This window comes from Netta rufina (assembly GCF_964035555.1).
Source record: "Netta rufina genome assembly, chromosome: 1".
NCBI lineage: Eukaryota > Metazoa > Chordata > Aves > Anseriformes > Anatidae > Netta > Netta rufina.
The window spans coordinates 25124478-25140232 of record NC_140123.1 but is presented as its reverse complement, the minus strand read 5'-3'; the positions used below and the strand labels follow the sequence as shown (position 1 = coordinate 25140232).

General features: G+C 34.9%; 1 protein-coding gene across 4 annotated transcripts in view; it reads right to left on the bottom strand.

Moving 5' to 3' along the window:
* The window catches only part of NBEA (neurobeachin), a gene marked incomplete at both ends in the record, with an annotated part of 514126 nt that overhangs the window by 10184 nt on the left and 488187 nt on the right, over nt 1-15755 (bottom strand). For all 4 annotated transcript variants that reach the window (XM_084292135.1, XM_084292133.1, XM_084292136.1 and 1 more), the window contains 4 exons: nt 7371-7541; nt 8382-8537; nt 10747-10818; nt 14286-14478. In XM_084292135.1, the coding sequence (XP_084148261.1) occupies nt 7371-7541; nt 8382-8537; nt 10747-10818; nt 14286-14478 (592 nt within the window). The remainder of the gene's footprint in view (nt 1-7370; nt 7542-8381; nt 8538-10746; nt 10819-14285; nt 14479-15755) is intronic.

Sequence of the window (15755 nt, the reverse complement as noted above, 5' to 3'; positions counted from 1 at the left end):
TGCACACATCGGTCTGCCAGTAAGAGTGAATGAAATTAGTTGATTGTTAGAGACTTTTAAGCAGAAAAGGAAATACTACTTTCAGAGGAACATTTTCCTCACCCTTTCCTCAGAAAATACTATAAAATCATGGAACTGTAGAATGGCAGAATCTGAAAAATTAGCATGTTAATAGACATTTTACCTTACAAACAGAAATACTTACAAGAAAAAACTGCCCTTATCTAAAGTTGTGGTTTTCAGTAAGTACAAATTAATAATAGCGTAAAATCATTATTTTTTAATAGTCAGACACTAATTGAAAATAGGATTTTTCCCTTTAGAACTCAAAGAAAAAGATATTCAATGATGCTTTCTATAGGAAAAGCTGTGGCGTGGGGGATAGAACCTCAATCACATTGCATTTTATTGCTAAGGACAGAAGATGTGAACTCCAGGAATCATTCAAAATCTAGCAAAATATTCTGTCACTGTCACATCATATCTGATAGATGCAGCCAGAGGTCAGAGGATGTAGCTCTGAGGGAACTGCAGGTGAAAACATCCTACCTATGAGCTGAAATACCATCACTGTAAATCCCCTGTAATTTCCCCAAAGGAGCAGCTCTGAACCAAATTACTAGATGGCAGAAGGAAAAAACATATCTGTGATGTATTTCTAAACAAGAAAATTCTTCTACAAAGTCCAAAATAAAATACTTTTAAGTCTTTCCTTCTCTCTGAAAAACATGTTTAATACCATTGTAAAGTATTACAATGTAACAGCCCTTTCACGAGGTAAGGAAAGGAAAAGGGAAAAGGGAAAAGGGAAAAGGGAAAAGGGAAAAGGGAAAAGGGAAAAGGGAAAAGGGAAAAGGGAAAAGGGAAAAGGGAAAGCAATGGACAGTGTCATCATTTTTTTATCATATTATACATTTCCAGGAATTATGTACTGTTTGCAATGGGAACACATAAGAGCGGCTTCTACTTAAAGAAATATGAGACCACAACGTAAATTCCAGCTTCCATTTGATCTCTGATTTCATGGAAGAAAGTACAAGCTTATAACTGAATTATTTGCTGAAAATAAAATCCTTATGATACAAGGAGGGTATACTCTTCAGAAAACACAATCTTAGAAAATACTATGACTTTCATGGAAGTGTGTAATAATCTAGTACTTGAATTTTTACTGTCATAAAAAACAGGCACGGGATTTGGTGAAAAGAAAGTTACATCCAATAAATAAGACTTCAAAATAGGAAATAGTCAACAAAAATGTCCACAATGCAAGGGAGTGATGTTTTTAAAGAAAGTTTGCTGAGAGAAAAATATTCATATATTGAAAATATTCTTACCTCCGGCAGCGTTGGTTTATTTGCTGAGGAATGTCAGTAGCATTTTATATATTTACAAACAATTGACCAAGGTGAGTGGACTTTTAGGTATCTTGCAGCTATCCTGACCCCAAATGGGGAGTGGTACAGTGGATGAGAGAAGAGTAAGGTTTTGCAAGTTCCCAATTTCTTCCACTAAATTGGTTCAAGATTTTTGGCAAGTCACTGATCTGCCCTGTGCTATACTGCTCCCATGGGGTATGTAGCAAAACATGGGCACAGACACCTGTTGATAAAATGCTAACTATAACTGCATTACTTCAGATGTATTATTGGCTTATTTGCCTTTGCGTAGCAGTCTTAGGAGAGATGTCTTTGGCTAGCAGAGTAGAGACAGTGCCAGTAAAAATTATGCACTACTTTTCAAAGAGCTTCTACTCTGGCAAAATCATGCCAAGATACTGTATTTTTAAAACTCACACGTAAATTGCACAGACAAGCGTTGTAATAACTCTTTAAACACGTAAAGCAGATTGTATGTGTGCTAATATGCTTGAGCAGGACCTTTAGACAGCTATCCAGCCCACTTGGTACAAAAGACCAATGGCTATTGATGCCTATTGATGGCTATTTTTAAACTGCTGCCCTGTCAAGGTTAAACTAGTCGATGCTACAGGGTATATATGTGGAGGGATATAAAATAATACATTGAATATTCAGAGTTTGAAATAAATACTCTTTCAAGATACAAGATCACAAAATCTTCAGCATCCACAATTTTAAATTGTTATAACTGTATTATGTCTAAAATGAACAAAAAACAGTATTCTTTGTGATAGATTAAAAAACAAAAACAAAAACAAACCACACAAGCTAACTTGACAAAGATCCTTAATTGGAACACTTACCCTCCCTTGCAGATATACACAAATACATTTCCTGGGAGAGGATGGATAGTTAGCACCTCTGAGGACTATGTTATAATTCTGTGCAAACCAAGCTTTGGGTTGAGAGTATTTTACTATGGTTAGCACAGCTCCAGATAGAAAAAGGAGGGTTAACTCTCACACCTCTTGCGACCATCCTCTTAGAAGCTACAATAGGTAATGAGAAATGTCAAGTCCCAAGATCAATAAAATTTCAGGCTCTAGGGACACAACAGGAATAGCATTGATCCTTTTAAAGAACACCAGTCAGAGGGTGAATGTAATATATTGCACAGAGAGGCTCAAGAGGATAAGCGGCCAAGTCCAACATACTTACCTGACAAAAAATTCAATCAACTTTTAGCACAAGCTGCCTACCCTCCTTCTTTTCTTTCATGCAGAAGTCTGATTCCAATTAAAGTGTGCAAATTAATTTTTATCACTTCCAAATTAGTTTCTGAATTTGTGTCTGTTTCAGATGAAAGCATCTGTCCCTCACTTTTCTGCAATTCTGTCATCTACTTTGGTATCTGTTCAAAGACTCTGAGATAATTCTCATTTTTAATGTCACTTGTTTCAAAGAGACATTCAATAAAGCAATCATAAAGTATAAAAATAAAACAACTATAACGATACATGTTGAACTCCAGGGCATATCATGTATTCTCTTTGCTCCTTTTTATGATGACTAATACAGTCGCTATGTGAGAAGAAATTTGTATACAAATTAGCATTCAGCGAAAACAAATCCCTACATATCACAAGAGAAAAAAAAAAATCAAAACACAAATCATCAAACTACATACCAATAATTATTCTATTCAATCTCTTAGAACTGCAAAGATTTACATTTGCCAGATCACTTAAAAGAATTAAAATAAGTAAACGATGTCCTTTGTATGTGCCGTGTCTTCCTAAGAGAAAGCAGATTCCTTTCACTCTTCTCTCAACTGCAGCAGATGTATATTATCAACAACTTAATAAGGTGCAGATTCAGATTACCTATTTCAGATGGCCAGTTTTGGCTTAGAGAGTTGTTATCTGACCCTGGCAGGATGACTAAGCTTCATTCAATTCAGTGTTTGTCCTGGTGGTGGTACTTACCTAAGCAACACTGAAGAAGTAAGAGGAGGCTTAAACATATGTAAAAACATAAAAAACTGCATTCAGCTCCCCTTCATTCTAAGGGAATTCATGCCACATCTTTCTGGGAGCATCTCCAGGCACCAGCCTCTAGTCTATGATAGAAAATGACATTTTCTATCACTGCTATTGGTGCTTAGCTATTATATAGCCATGAAGCCAATTTTGGTTGGACCAGAGAAAGGACAACAAGGAAGATTCACCCTACACAGTTATTGAAGGTATGCAGTTTTGGTTCATGATTTCTTGATTTATCTATATTTTCATCCAAATTTTATGTCATAGAACATCCATAAACATAAGTAGATTAAAAAAATTTGCTTTATATCAAAGCTGAAGGTTCACTGGGGCCCCCTCCCACATTAATTTATAGCCTGATAGTCAGCATATGCTTGTGAATATGGGAATGTGGTTTGAATTCCCCCAGTCTCTGGAGGCTAAGAACTTAGTCTCTCACTTCCTGGACAAACATTCTAACCATAAGGTTATTATGCAGACTATTTTTGAAAGCTAATTCATGGAAAACATTGTATTTAAAATCTGCCAAAATTTCACCCTTCTCACAGTCTGTAAAATAAGTGTGACAAGTGTAAACTGAACCAGAAACTCCTTTCTGATATATAGTGTAGGAGAATAAAAGTGATAACTTAATAAAAGCATTGATTAGAAAAAAAAAATCTATTAAAATTATAAGGAAGCCCACCATGCTCTCATAGGCAAGTTTCCAACAACTGAGCTGGAGCAGCCACTTGCAAGGGTCTCATCCAAACAATAGTTTTTCTCTATTCTCCTCTTTAAATCATAGCTGGTTCTGTATTCCCCACAGGCACAGCTTGGGTCACCCTCTGAACACAAGCCAGCACAGGTTGTTCCCCAGAGAGCTCTATGTGAGTCCAGCAGGTTGGGTTCTTGACATATGTGTTGTTTAGTACAGAATGAATCAAACTCATGGATTATAGAGTATGGAATTTTAGCAGAATTGTCAAGGAGTTTATTCTGACTATTTTTTGCCCCAGGGTATTCCACAATAAATGATTGTGATAGCTATGTTTTCTACTGAACTAGTACATATATTTTCCATACGAATGTTAAACTATATAAACCACTTAGGGCTGGGGGATTGCTTCTCCCCCACCAATCCCCCAACATTTTCTGAAACAACTAAAGTTCCTTTTAGTAATTGGATGCATTGGAGCTGAAATCGATAATTAACTGTCTTTCAGCTTAAAAGATCATTATAGAGTCAAGCACCTAACCCAGATAATTACTATACCTGACATTTTTCTTTGAATTCTCCACCTTCTACAGTCTGTGACATAAAATACCTTATCTGTGTCTCCAGATGTCAGCTTTTATGAAACTAATCCTTCCTTCCCCCCTCCTCCCCCCCCCCCCCCCCCGAAAATATCATCTACATCTTTCTGGAAATTCATCCTAAAGATGTAAACTAATTGGATTTGACCTACAGTGAACATCTTACTTTCATTTTTCCTACAAGATAAGTCCTAATCTTCTACCAGTAAATACTGAAGAAGAATAGATTAGGAAATGTTTCTTTATAAAACTACTTCTGTGGCTTGACCTATGAAAAACTTTGAACCTGTCTTTGAAAGGATTGTTGAGAATGCTTCACTCCTAAAAATTAATATAATAGAATCATATAATGGTTTGGGTTGGAAGGGACTTTTAAAGGTCATCTAGGCCTCACCCCCTGCCATGGGTAGGAATATCTTTCACTAGATGAGGCTTTATATGGGTAATCAGTCATACAACAAGCTGTCGTTTCTGCTCATGGTATGGAACAGAGCTTGGTAGTCTTCAGCAGAAAGATTTAGCAACTGTAAAAGTTTTAAAAGGCAGAAGGCCCTTCATGCATATAATCACTACTGTGATCTTACTAATGTATGCTCATGAAAAGTCAAAATGTCTATTGATAAGGAAATGTTTACAACACATGAAGTTCTGGTTATACTACAGTACTAGTACATATCCATGTTAATTTTAATCCTATGAGTGTAAATAGCAATAACAGTGTTGAAAACCCTATTCTTCAGCATGAGTCTAACATGTTTTCAACACTAGTAATAAGTAATCTAATTGATATATTTGGAAGTTATCACAACAAACTTGGCTGTTAAATATTCATGAGTGCTGATACCTGCGCTTGTGAGATTACATTTCCCTGGACATGACTACCTGCAGCGTAGGCTCCCATGAATCTGGGTATAAGTCCTTTTCTTCAGAAAAAGTATATTACCCATAGAGACATAGTGATAGGGAGCAAAACATACAATTGGCTTTGTTTTCACTAACTTCTGTCAGCTGACTGATTATTCTTTCTTTTCATAAAATTACAAGTACTCTAAATCACTTCCAAAGCTACTCCGTTAAGATATTAAACTTGAGATTCCAGAATGTACCACCTTCTCATATTCAGGTATGTTCACCATGACAAAAAGGTATCTGAAATAAAATAATATGCAAAAAAAAAAAAGTGGAGAGATTTGTATCATCTAGTAGGGAGATGCTAATGGCAAGGCTGTCTCAGCCCCACATAATAAAAGGAGGCAAAGAAGAAGTCTTGTATATTTTCTTCAATGAAAGGAGAAAGCTTTTTTTTTTTTTCTTCTGACTCTTACTACAGAAATTACTAATACTTGATATGATTCACACAGGCATTCAAATAAGCAAAATGACATCAAGCTAAACAGAATGCATTGAAATGAAATTCCTTTTCAGACTGAATTTCTCTCTGTCTGAGAATTAAATGCTAAATAAGCCATGGAACGAGCATATGTTAAATAAATTTTTTATGGCAACAAAAATTTTTGTATTTTTTGCCTCCATTTTCTTGCTGTTATAAAAGCAAAAAAAAGTCAAGTGAGAAAGCAAGGCTTTTATTTGTCTCTCTTTTGTTCTGGTTACAGATAAATGGGAGAAAATGAAAAGATAAGAAATAAAAATGATGCCGCCAAATTAACAAAATAATTATTTTATCACAAATAAATAAAAACTTTCCATGAAATATTCAGGTGAAGAAATACTTTCCCTTAGATGTCTGTAACTGACAGGTCTAAAACTGCCTCTAGTCAGTACTTGAACCAGAGATCAAAAATGATAGTGATGGATTCTTCTATGCTTATCAAAGAGGCAATATCATTGTGCTGAAAATAATCTTTAGAATTCAGAAACTCTGATTTAAATGAAAATTGTGGATGAATTTGGTGTTGTACATAACAGGACAACAGGTGCTTTTGTCTTTAACTGTGGTTACATTTCTGGCTTGGATGAAGGCTCTGTGTAAATTAGTAGTGCACTTCTATAAGTGGCCTTCTAAATATGCATCTCTAAGTATCCTGTATGACTTAATATCATTATTATTGTGTTCCATTCATTCTGCAAAGCACTATTAGTCCCCTGAAAATGAAATGCAAACTCTTTCCAACATTTAATTGCTTTTCTATTTTTATTCAATCACATTGCTTCTTCAAAGGTTTGCTTACTATAGAAATACCTTTCTCAAAAAGACTCATTTAATTCCAAGGTATGTGAGACATTCCTTTTTTGAAAAGGCAAACAGCTGATATAGCATGCTGTAGTACAAAAGGAATGCATTAAAATGCCAAAGAAGTATTTCTGGGGAAAGAAAAATCAAAATATAGTGATATACTTTCTGTCACTTAAAGGCCATAACCATCTTGTTCTAGTTCATGATGAAATGATGCTATAAGTGATGAGCAATTATGAATTTAACAATTACTCTTATATTATTATCTGTCACCACACACAAACCGTTTAAACATTTGTTTTGGCTAGTACTCTATGAATTGCTTAGCATGTGGCACTCTTATTCCAATTTTCAACCTGTAAGTGAAGTAGTTGATTTGTTTGGTAGTATCTTTTGAACTTAACAGAAGGAATTCTAAAAATGAATAGGCATGGCAGAGGAGCTCTCAAGAAGGAGTTTTTTGCAGGATGTACTTACTGCTATTTGGATTGTCACCTATAATATGATGTCGGCCACTCCAGTACCAAAGCAGCAAGGTAGCATCACGAGACCCAGACACGATGTAGCAATCACCACCAATATAGGACTCTGATCTGGCAAGGCAAGTAACGACATCCCAGTGGCCGAACACAATCTGAGTTAATTTTCCTGGTGAGAATGCAAAGTGATAAAAATTCAGGTTTTCTAAACATTTGCATTTTTGCATAACTCATTTATTAATAAAAATTCAGTTCAAATTTAAATTTTGCCTCATATCTCTTAGAGTTCACTACATGTTACAACAAGATTAAAAAATCAAAAAAAATATTTTTAAAACAAGAAAACTTTTTTTTTTTTTTCTCTTTTTCAATTCTTTTTGAGGTCTGTGCCCTGTGTCAATCCACTATCTAAGCATTATCTCTGAAAATCAAGTCAGTGCTGCAGTCACTGAATATTAAGTGGAGTTACTGCTCCATCAGTATTTAAGCAATTGCATTAGCATATTATTGTAAGCTTCATGAATCAATAAGACAGTATATGAACTTTTCCTTCATTATCTCTTTCTTTCCAATATTGAAACCAGTTTTTAGCAATATATTGAATATTAGGCTAGGCTATCAGACAACAAAACAAAATATCAGCTCCCAGTGAAGGCTATGCAAATTCCTTTCTTAGGGAATAAAATAAATAGAGATAAAGCCAATGCAGCCAAATATTGTAACTAAAGTTTCAGTTGATCCTTTTGATATAATCAGTGCATTTGAATATAACCAGGGTTTGAAAAGTTTCTACTAAGAAAACTGCATGCCTCTCTGTTCCCTATTAAATCTTTTCTCTTAAAAGGAACAATAGCATCCTAAAGCTATTATGTTCAGATAATAATGAAGGATTAACAAACTGCCCTTCATCATTTATTGAGGAGTAAGAACAGGTATTAGATATGGTAGTATTATGACAACCCTCCACTTTGTGACCTAAGAAGAAACAGGTGGTTGTATTTAGGGTCACCTGTTTCTGTAGAATAAACTCGAAAACTCTTGTCCCAGAAACCACAGATAAGAATGTAGCGATTATCTGCTGTGACCACGAAGCAATGTGCATTGATCTGGATGCTCTGATCCACCAGGTCTGTGATCTGCCGTTTGTTCACACCAGAGTTATTGGCTGTAACAAAATGCAAAACACATTTTACAAGCAAGCCATTTGAACACCTTCCTGTCATCCACTTACAGGAGAAAATGAATACATTTAACTTTCAATGAACTGTGAATTTGTTGTGGAGTAAGCATTTTGAATATGAACATTTAGAGCTGTCTATATGGATGTCAGAAATACAAAATTACTGTGAGATTCTTGGTTTCCTTTTGAATAAGACAAAGAATTTTACAGGTGATGACAATTTCTTATAAACTGCCTGATTCACTGCATAATATGTGGCAATATTTTAAGTGCTCTGATGAAGAACCCTTCAAAAACAAATTGAACTACAGGAAAGTGATGAAAGTCCATTTAAATTACCAAGTCAATGCAAAAAATACAGCAGACTCAATTCTTGTCAGTTGGTACCTTGTCTACAGAAAATACCCCAGCTTGTGTTGTGTGACACTTACATCCCCTATATCTGCAGACACTTAACCAGATCAAAGACAAAGATAAGGATTCAGCCAATGAAGCTGTTTAAATACAATGTGCGTTTTTATCAGTCTTCTTGTCTACTCATCAAACAGGGAGCCAGGCCATGGACAGTAGTGTTAAAATAGGTAATGCCACTTGGAAATTAACACAGACAAAGGGAAAATGAATGGTTCCTACAGAATTCAACCACCCTGTATGTCAAGTTAGGAGTGACTGGGAGTAATCGGCTAAAGTACTCTTTGCTTTTCATGACACTTTTACAGTATTTCCAATTCCTGCCTGTAGTATGTTTCTTCTCACTGGATCTTAGCTTTATAAAACTTCGGTATATAATCTAAGTTAATTACCTACAGTCCATACTCACTGTAGAGAGAGAGAGCATTTCACATGTCAAGTCATTTAATGCTGTAATAGCTGTCCCAGTACTAGACAACTCCAGAGGAAAGTTTCTCTTCCTACAGTAACTATGGAGGGGAATCTTGACAACCAACTTCAGTTAATTGAAGTTAGCTGAGATAAAACTCACTCTGAGAGACATGTTTTCTCCTACCATAGGAACATGGTACTTCATGCATATAATACTCTGAAATTTCTTTTATCCTTGGTTTTTGGCTATGATACATAAATTGCTCACAATTGCATGAAATAACAGACTCAACAGCCAAACAGACAACCCCCAACCTCCCCCCCCCCCCCAGCTATTTTAAATTTGCTTATAGAAGTTACTGACATATTTATGTACATTCCAAGAGCACAAATGTAAATTACCAGACCCTCTGTGGCCATCCACTGAAAGATAACAAATTACTCAGATTTCCAGAACAGGTAGGTGCAATGGTTGTTCCCTAGCTTTTGAGAGGAAAATCTGAAGAGAAAACCATTGTCATTATATATGAGCAAATGAAGCATACAGAAGGAGAAATTTAAATCTCCTGAGCTACTTGTTTGTATATAAATCTTTCAACCCCAGATACTGACAGGTGGAAAAAGGAACTTTTCATCTGGAGATGTTTAAATATATATTTTTCTTTCTCACTGATGCTTCAGAATTGGCTCTAAGAGCCTTCTCTATCCACAATTTCTGTCTCAAAAGATATGCCTATTAAAAAAAAAAAAAAAAAAAAAAAAAAGACAAAGCAAACAGTTGCAATTAAAGAGAAATATTGCCAGTTATAAGGCCAGTAATTTCTCTTAATAGCACTGTAATAATTCTGGCTGTTTCTTATTTCTAAAAGTATTTAATTTCCTCAAATATTTTTAGATTTAACAAATACAATCATACAAAAATTTAAAATCTGATCTTTTTCTTTATTAATTTAGTAATCACTATTAAAAAAAAAAAAAATCCCAATAATGAATGGAAATAAATAAGTCTACATCTGCACTGATATATGTAGTTGTTGTAAAAAATGACAATCTGTGAACTCCACCAGACCCTCATATTTTATTTTATTAATGTGACCTGATAAGAGAACAGAATTATAAATATGGGCTGAAAATGTATTTGACTTAATTGGTAGTTTCATAAATACCAATTGCTGGTGGTGTTAATAATAAATAGCACTCATGTAATTCATTCAGCATCAATAGTTAATGTTTTTAGTTTTCTGAGACTGACAAGAATAAATATTTTCCTATCTTCTGTGTTAAATGAAGCATAATATACAAATATAGCTTAATCAATAATTCTTGAAAATACCATTTTTGAATATATTGCTACATTTTCGTCTTGACATACCGATCAATGGATCCATTTCAATTGGAAGATGGTGGGCTTGATCCAAAGAATATCCTGGGGCTCCCCGAAGGCCTAAACATGAAAGGAAGATAAAGCACATAGGAATCTTGTTGCCTGATTTTTTTTTTTGGTATGATTTTTCTAGGTTTAAAACTGCATTGTGGGATTATATGTCCAAATAAATATGTAGCTTCTTACTATTTCTTGTTCTACGAATCTTTTAAGTTTCCTTCCTCTATGCTACAGAAATATGGATTTGTTTTTGGTGATGTAATAGAAATTTTAGGTTTATGGATGCTAATTTCATTGTCGTTTCTTCAGACACTAATATTCATGAAATAACTAATTTAAAATAGTCCAAGATCGTTTTGTTACATTGGAACACTGGGTAATATCTAATAATAGCACAGAAAAGAAAAATAGCCAGTTTAAATTGTTATGAGTTTCTTACATAGTGAAATCTATGTGACAAAAACTTGGACTTTTTCATAGATTTATCTTTTTTTTTTTTTTTTTTTTTTTTTTTCTGGGAAATTGTAAACAGTACAATTTGCTGTAATTATTCTTACTAGTTCTATCCTGAGCAGTCCTCAAGCTTTTCATAAATGCATCAGGGGCTACATATTTAGCATTATGTGCTCTCAAGAAAAGAGGGCATTGATCTGGCTCTTCTGAAGACTTTCCCCATTGTATGAGTCACAAAGGTCAAATATTTTTGTCAAAAACTGCCATGTTGCACAAGAATATCCTTCATAAGTAGAGATGCAGAGTTCTGGAGAATATATTCCAAGTACAAACTGATGATTGAAATTGTAATGTTCTTGGTCCTAGTGCTGTTTAGTTCATATTTCTAGCTCTACTGCTTTCAGTAGATCAAAGATAATGATCTCTGATGAGTTTGAAGATGAGGTGAAATGCTGTCTCTCTGGATTCCCATTTAGAAAGAATTGCAGTGTGAGGGCACTTTAGTGGATAAACCCTAATATAGGTTTGAAAAATATATGGTTTCCTGATTCTGGGTGAACAAAACTGTCCATGAGCAAAACTTTTACTAGTTGCAAAATGTGTTATATTACACATCAGGAACTCTCCACCAACAACATCTGTATTCAGTAATAATTTTTATTTTCTACTATTGCAATAGATCACTGAAGAAGGCAGGAAAAATTGCCAGATCTGAAAAATACCACTTCTCAAACTCCCTCTTCTCCTTCCCTCATTTCTCTCTTCCTTTAAAACCTAACCAACCTGGAACAGATCTTTACTGGTATTTGCTTAGACTCATCAAATTCTACTGTGGGATGGGCCTGTAAATGCCTTTGTTTGTATACAAACTCTTAAGAATAAAACTCTACATAATACATCTTACTGTAACAGTGGCTTGTGTATAGATTTCTGTAGGTTAACCTTTATGCTAGTTGTGACTTATTAAAATAATATTATGGTAATACTAGAAAACTGATACCCTATCCTGGAACAGTCTCTTGCAAAATAAAAGATTTTGCCAAGTGAGATGTAAAGTTAAGAACATCACAAGAATGAATTTTGATTTTCCAAACAACTTTGCTTTCCTGTCTCTTCTTATTACAATATATTCAGAAAGTATTCCTCTCTTTTAAATTTATACCAGAGTTTTTCATTTTTTCAGTGTGAAATTTAGTTCATGACATGAATTCTGCATTTTTTCAATATGATTTATGTTTTCCAAATTATATCTGAAAAACTGAAACCCAAGTCACATGCATTGCAAAGGCCAATACAACTTCTACTAAAGTAGATGACTTCCCTAAATAACGGTTGCTAAGAAAACTCTTGAAAGTCAGAGTACTACAGTATCAGTGACCTTGACTCCCTCACAGTAAAGTATGGGTAGGAATTTATGCATTCCCTCACACAATAGTCTGAGAAAGTGGATTGGAAAGCATTAAATGAGCCTCCTCAAATGGAGGAGATGTTAGTGATGGTGCATACAGCATACTTTGGCAGTGTCCCTGAAAAAAAAGGGGGGAACTAATTAAGGATTAAACAAACAATGTTAGTCAAAAGAGTATTAAAATGCTAGTGGACAGCTTCTGTACCTCTGAAACAGTTTTGACTTTGAGATCTGTTGAGGACAACTATGTTAAAATTTGTTCTTTTTTTTTTTTTTTTTTTAATTATTTTTTTTTAAAGAAATGGGTAAAACGTGAAGTTGCACCTGGTGGAGTTATCAAAAATTCATGGATTTATGAAAAGCAATCAGATATCTTCTGTTCTGTTTCTGTTGTATTCTCTAAACCCCCATGCAAACTTTGTTGGAAAAAAATAGAAACATTCTGAATACATTTTATTTTAATTAAAATTTTAATATTCATGCTAAAAATATGTAAAAAGTCAGAATAAAATTCATGTTAAAAGTTATATTACTACTCAAGAATTTAGAGTGTTAGTAACTTGCTTGGATAGTTCCCCTAATGTAAAGGAATTCCCATTCATTCCTCTAATTATGACTTGTAATATCACCAGTCCTTGCCCAGTATTGTACAAAAAAAAGTGGGATCTATTTCACCTGGCTTCAATTATTTACTGAGATGCTTACATTTAAGGCAGTGATATCCCTAGGTAATGTCACAATCATTTATTTCTACTGGAAATAGATAAATCTTACAATTTCCTCTCCATGGTGACTTACTTCTGTCCAGGGGTTCTGCTGTGCTGGAAGAGAGGCAGATTTTTTTTTTCTCTATCCTGACAAAGCTCCTGAAGCAGCTCCTGAGACACATTCTTATATATGAGGCAGCTTCTTGTTTTTCTCAGGCGGTAAGAAGCATTCAAAAGTATCCATGTGCTGCAGCATAAGGGCCATCAGAGCAGAAAGCTACCTTAGAAAATGAAACTGGTTCGTTCCTGTGTAGGCAGCAGCTCATGGCCCTACCCTAGCAATGCCTGGGACAACCTCAGCACTTGCATCTCTAGATGAGGAGACAGGACAGTCCTATGGGCAAATGGAGGGCTGAGCAGAGGGACTGGAAAGGAAATTTGGGATAACCCCAGTGAACAGACTTTTGAGAGGGAAAGAAGAAACTTCTCTTCAGAATAGTTTGGTGTCTGACCACTTAGGCTTGCTTTGGGTTCCACATTACCTAACAGTGACCCAGGGAAAGCCCTGAAATATATTTCCAGCAACAGACAGTGATGTACACTCTGTAGCATGCCAGTATGGATTCCTGAAACCTGGGACATATTAATATAGACTGTGTCAAGAACAGCACCACTCTCCTGAAAAACATTATATCAAAGGCTGATCCTGATGTAACCACAAATCGATTAGCTGCCATGGTGATGTGCTGCTGTTAGGGAGAGTGTTTCTAGGAATGACACCAGAGAAAACAGAAGCTTTGATTATTTGACAGAAACCAGAATAAACAGTAAGTTTTCTATGTATTTGTGAACAGGCAAGTGAGTGAGATTAACCCACATCTAGCTGACCTCCACTCAAAATTAAAAGCTGCAGCAGTAAGATCTTTCATTTTGAATGAAAGGCACCTGTGAGAACCTACCTACTGTGTTGTGCCACCGGTTGACTGCAAACAGCCTGCTGCAGGTGACAGTCACCACGGCAGGAATGGTCAGGTGGGGCAGTGTGTTGGCTGCCACATGTGTGACGGGGGAATTTGATGGAAACTTCAGCACCATTATGACATCCTGCTGCATCTGATCTTTAAACATGAGGGGGCTCTGTGGAAGGAAACACTGTTGAGTAGAAAGGAGAAGAGAGCAGAAGAAAACAGAAGGGATAACACAATTAGTGAGGAGGTCTGAGGGAAAACAAGGTTAAAAAAACGAGTAGGCAAGCATGTGCACATACAGGGAAAACAACGCTACCTGCGCATCTACACTAGTGATGGAGGAGAGCAAGATCAGAAGCTAATATTGGATCATTACATGAGGACAAGTAAAGAATAGGGATGGTAAGGGTCCACCAGGTTATCATTACAAGACACAAAATGACTGTTAGCATTAATTAATGTACAATTGAATGTAAAATGAAACAACAGTTAGTATCCATATAACAGAGATATGAGTCAAATAAAAGAGTCAGTTCATCTATTGGTAAATCATAAGTGTAAATGCTATAAACTACAGTGGTTGAAAAAAAGAAATTTTAAGAGGAACTCAAATTTTCAGATTTAGATTTTTTTTTCAGATATTTAACTTTTTCTTAATGAATTCTCAATATGAAAAACACCATTTCCAAACATAAGCAGACATTTTAATTCTGTGAAAAGCATAGGGAGTCTTTAAGCAATTATAAATCAATTTGATGATTCTACAGAAGACGTGTTCTTTTCACAGACAGTAGCACTGTTATCATAAGTGAGATTATACAAAGTATTGTTTTTAATGTTAGTGTTTTTCAACCATTGTTATAACAAATAGAATTATTTTTATAAGTTCAAATAGTACTTTCTTTTTGTTTGTCACTTTAAATTGTTATTCAATATAATGCACTTTTAACATCTACATATTGTAATAATATAGCTAACATTTCCAGATCGATTCCCACTATGATAGTCTGCAAACAGAGAGAGTGATTTCCCTGTAGATTGATGAAACAATTGAAATTACTGTATGTATTACTCTTCATTTACAAAGCTTAAAATAAAATATCTAGCTTTAAGCATTTAATCAAAGGCACTGAGGGGCAAAGATATGTCTCTTTCAGTCTGGCTATTTTGTATAGTTATTCACATGAAGCACATGCGAATGTGTTGGGAATAAATTTTGAAGTTCAAATTGAAATTAGAAATATACATTGTATTCTTCCAAGGGCAGGAGGATTCCAGCACAATCTGAACTCCATTACTTCATTTCTGTCGAGCAAGTATTGTTCATAAGTCACTCCCTAACAATATCTCCTTTAAAACAAAACAAAACAAAACATGCTCACTGTAAGAAAAGCCTGCAGTCATTCCCATTACTTGTAGAAATAAGAATGTAAATATGTATTTATGAAATGTATGTTTATG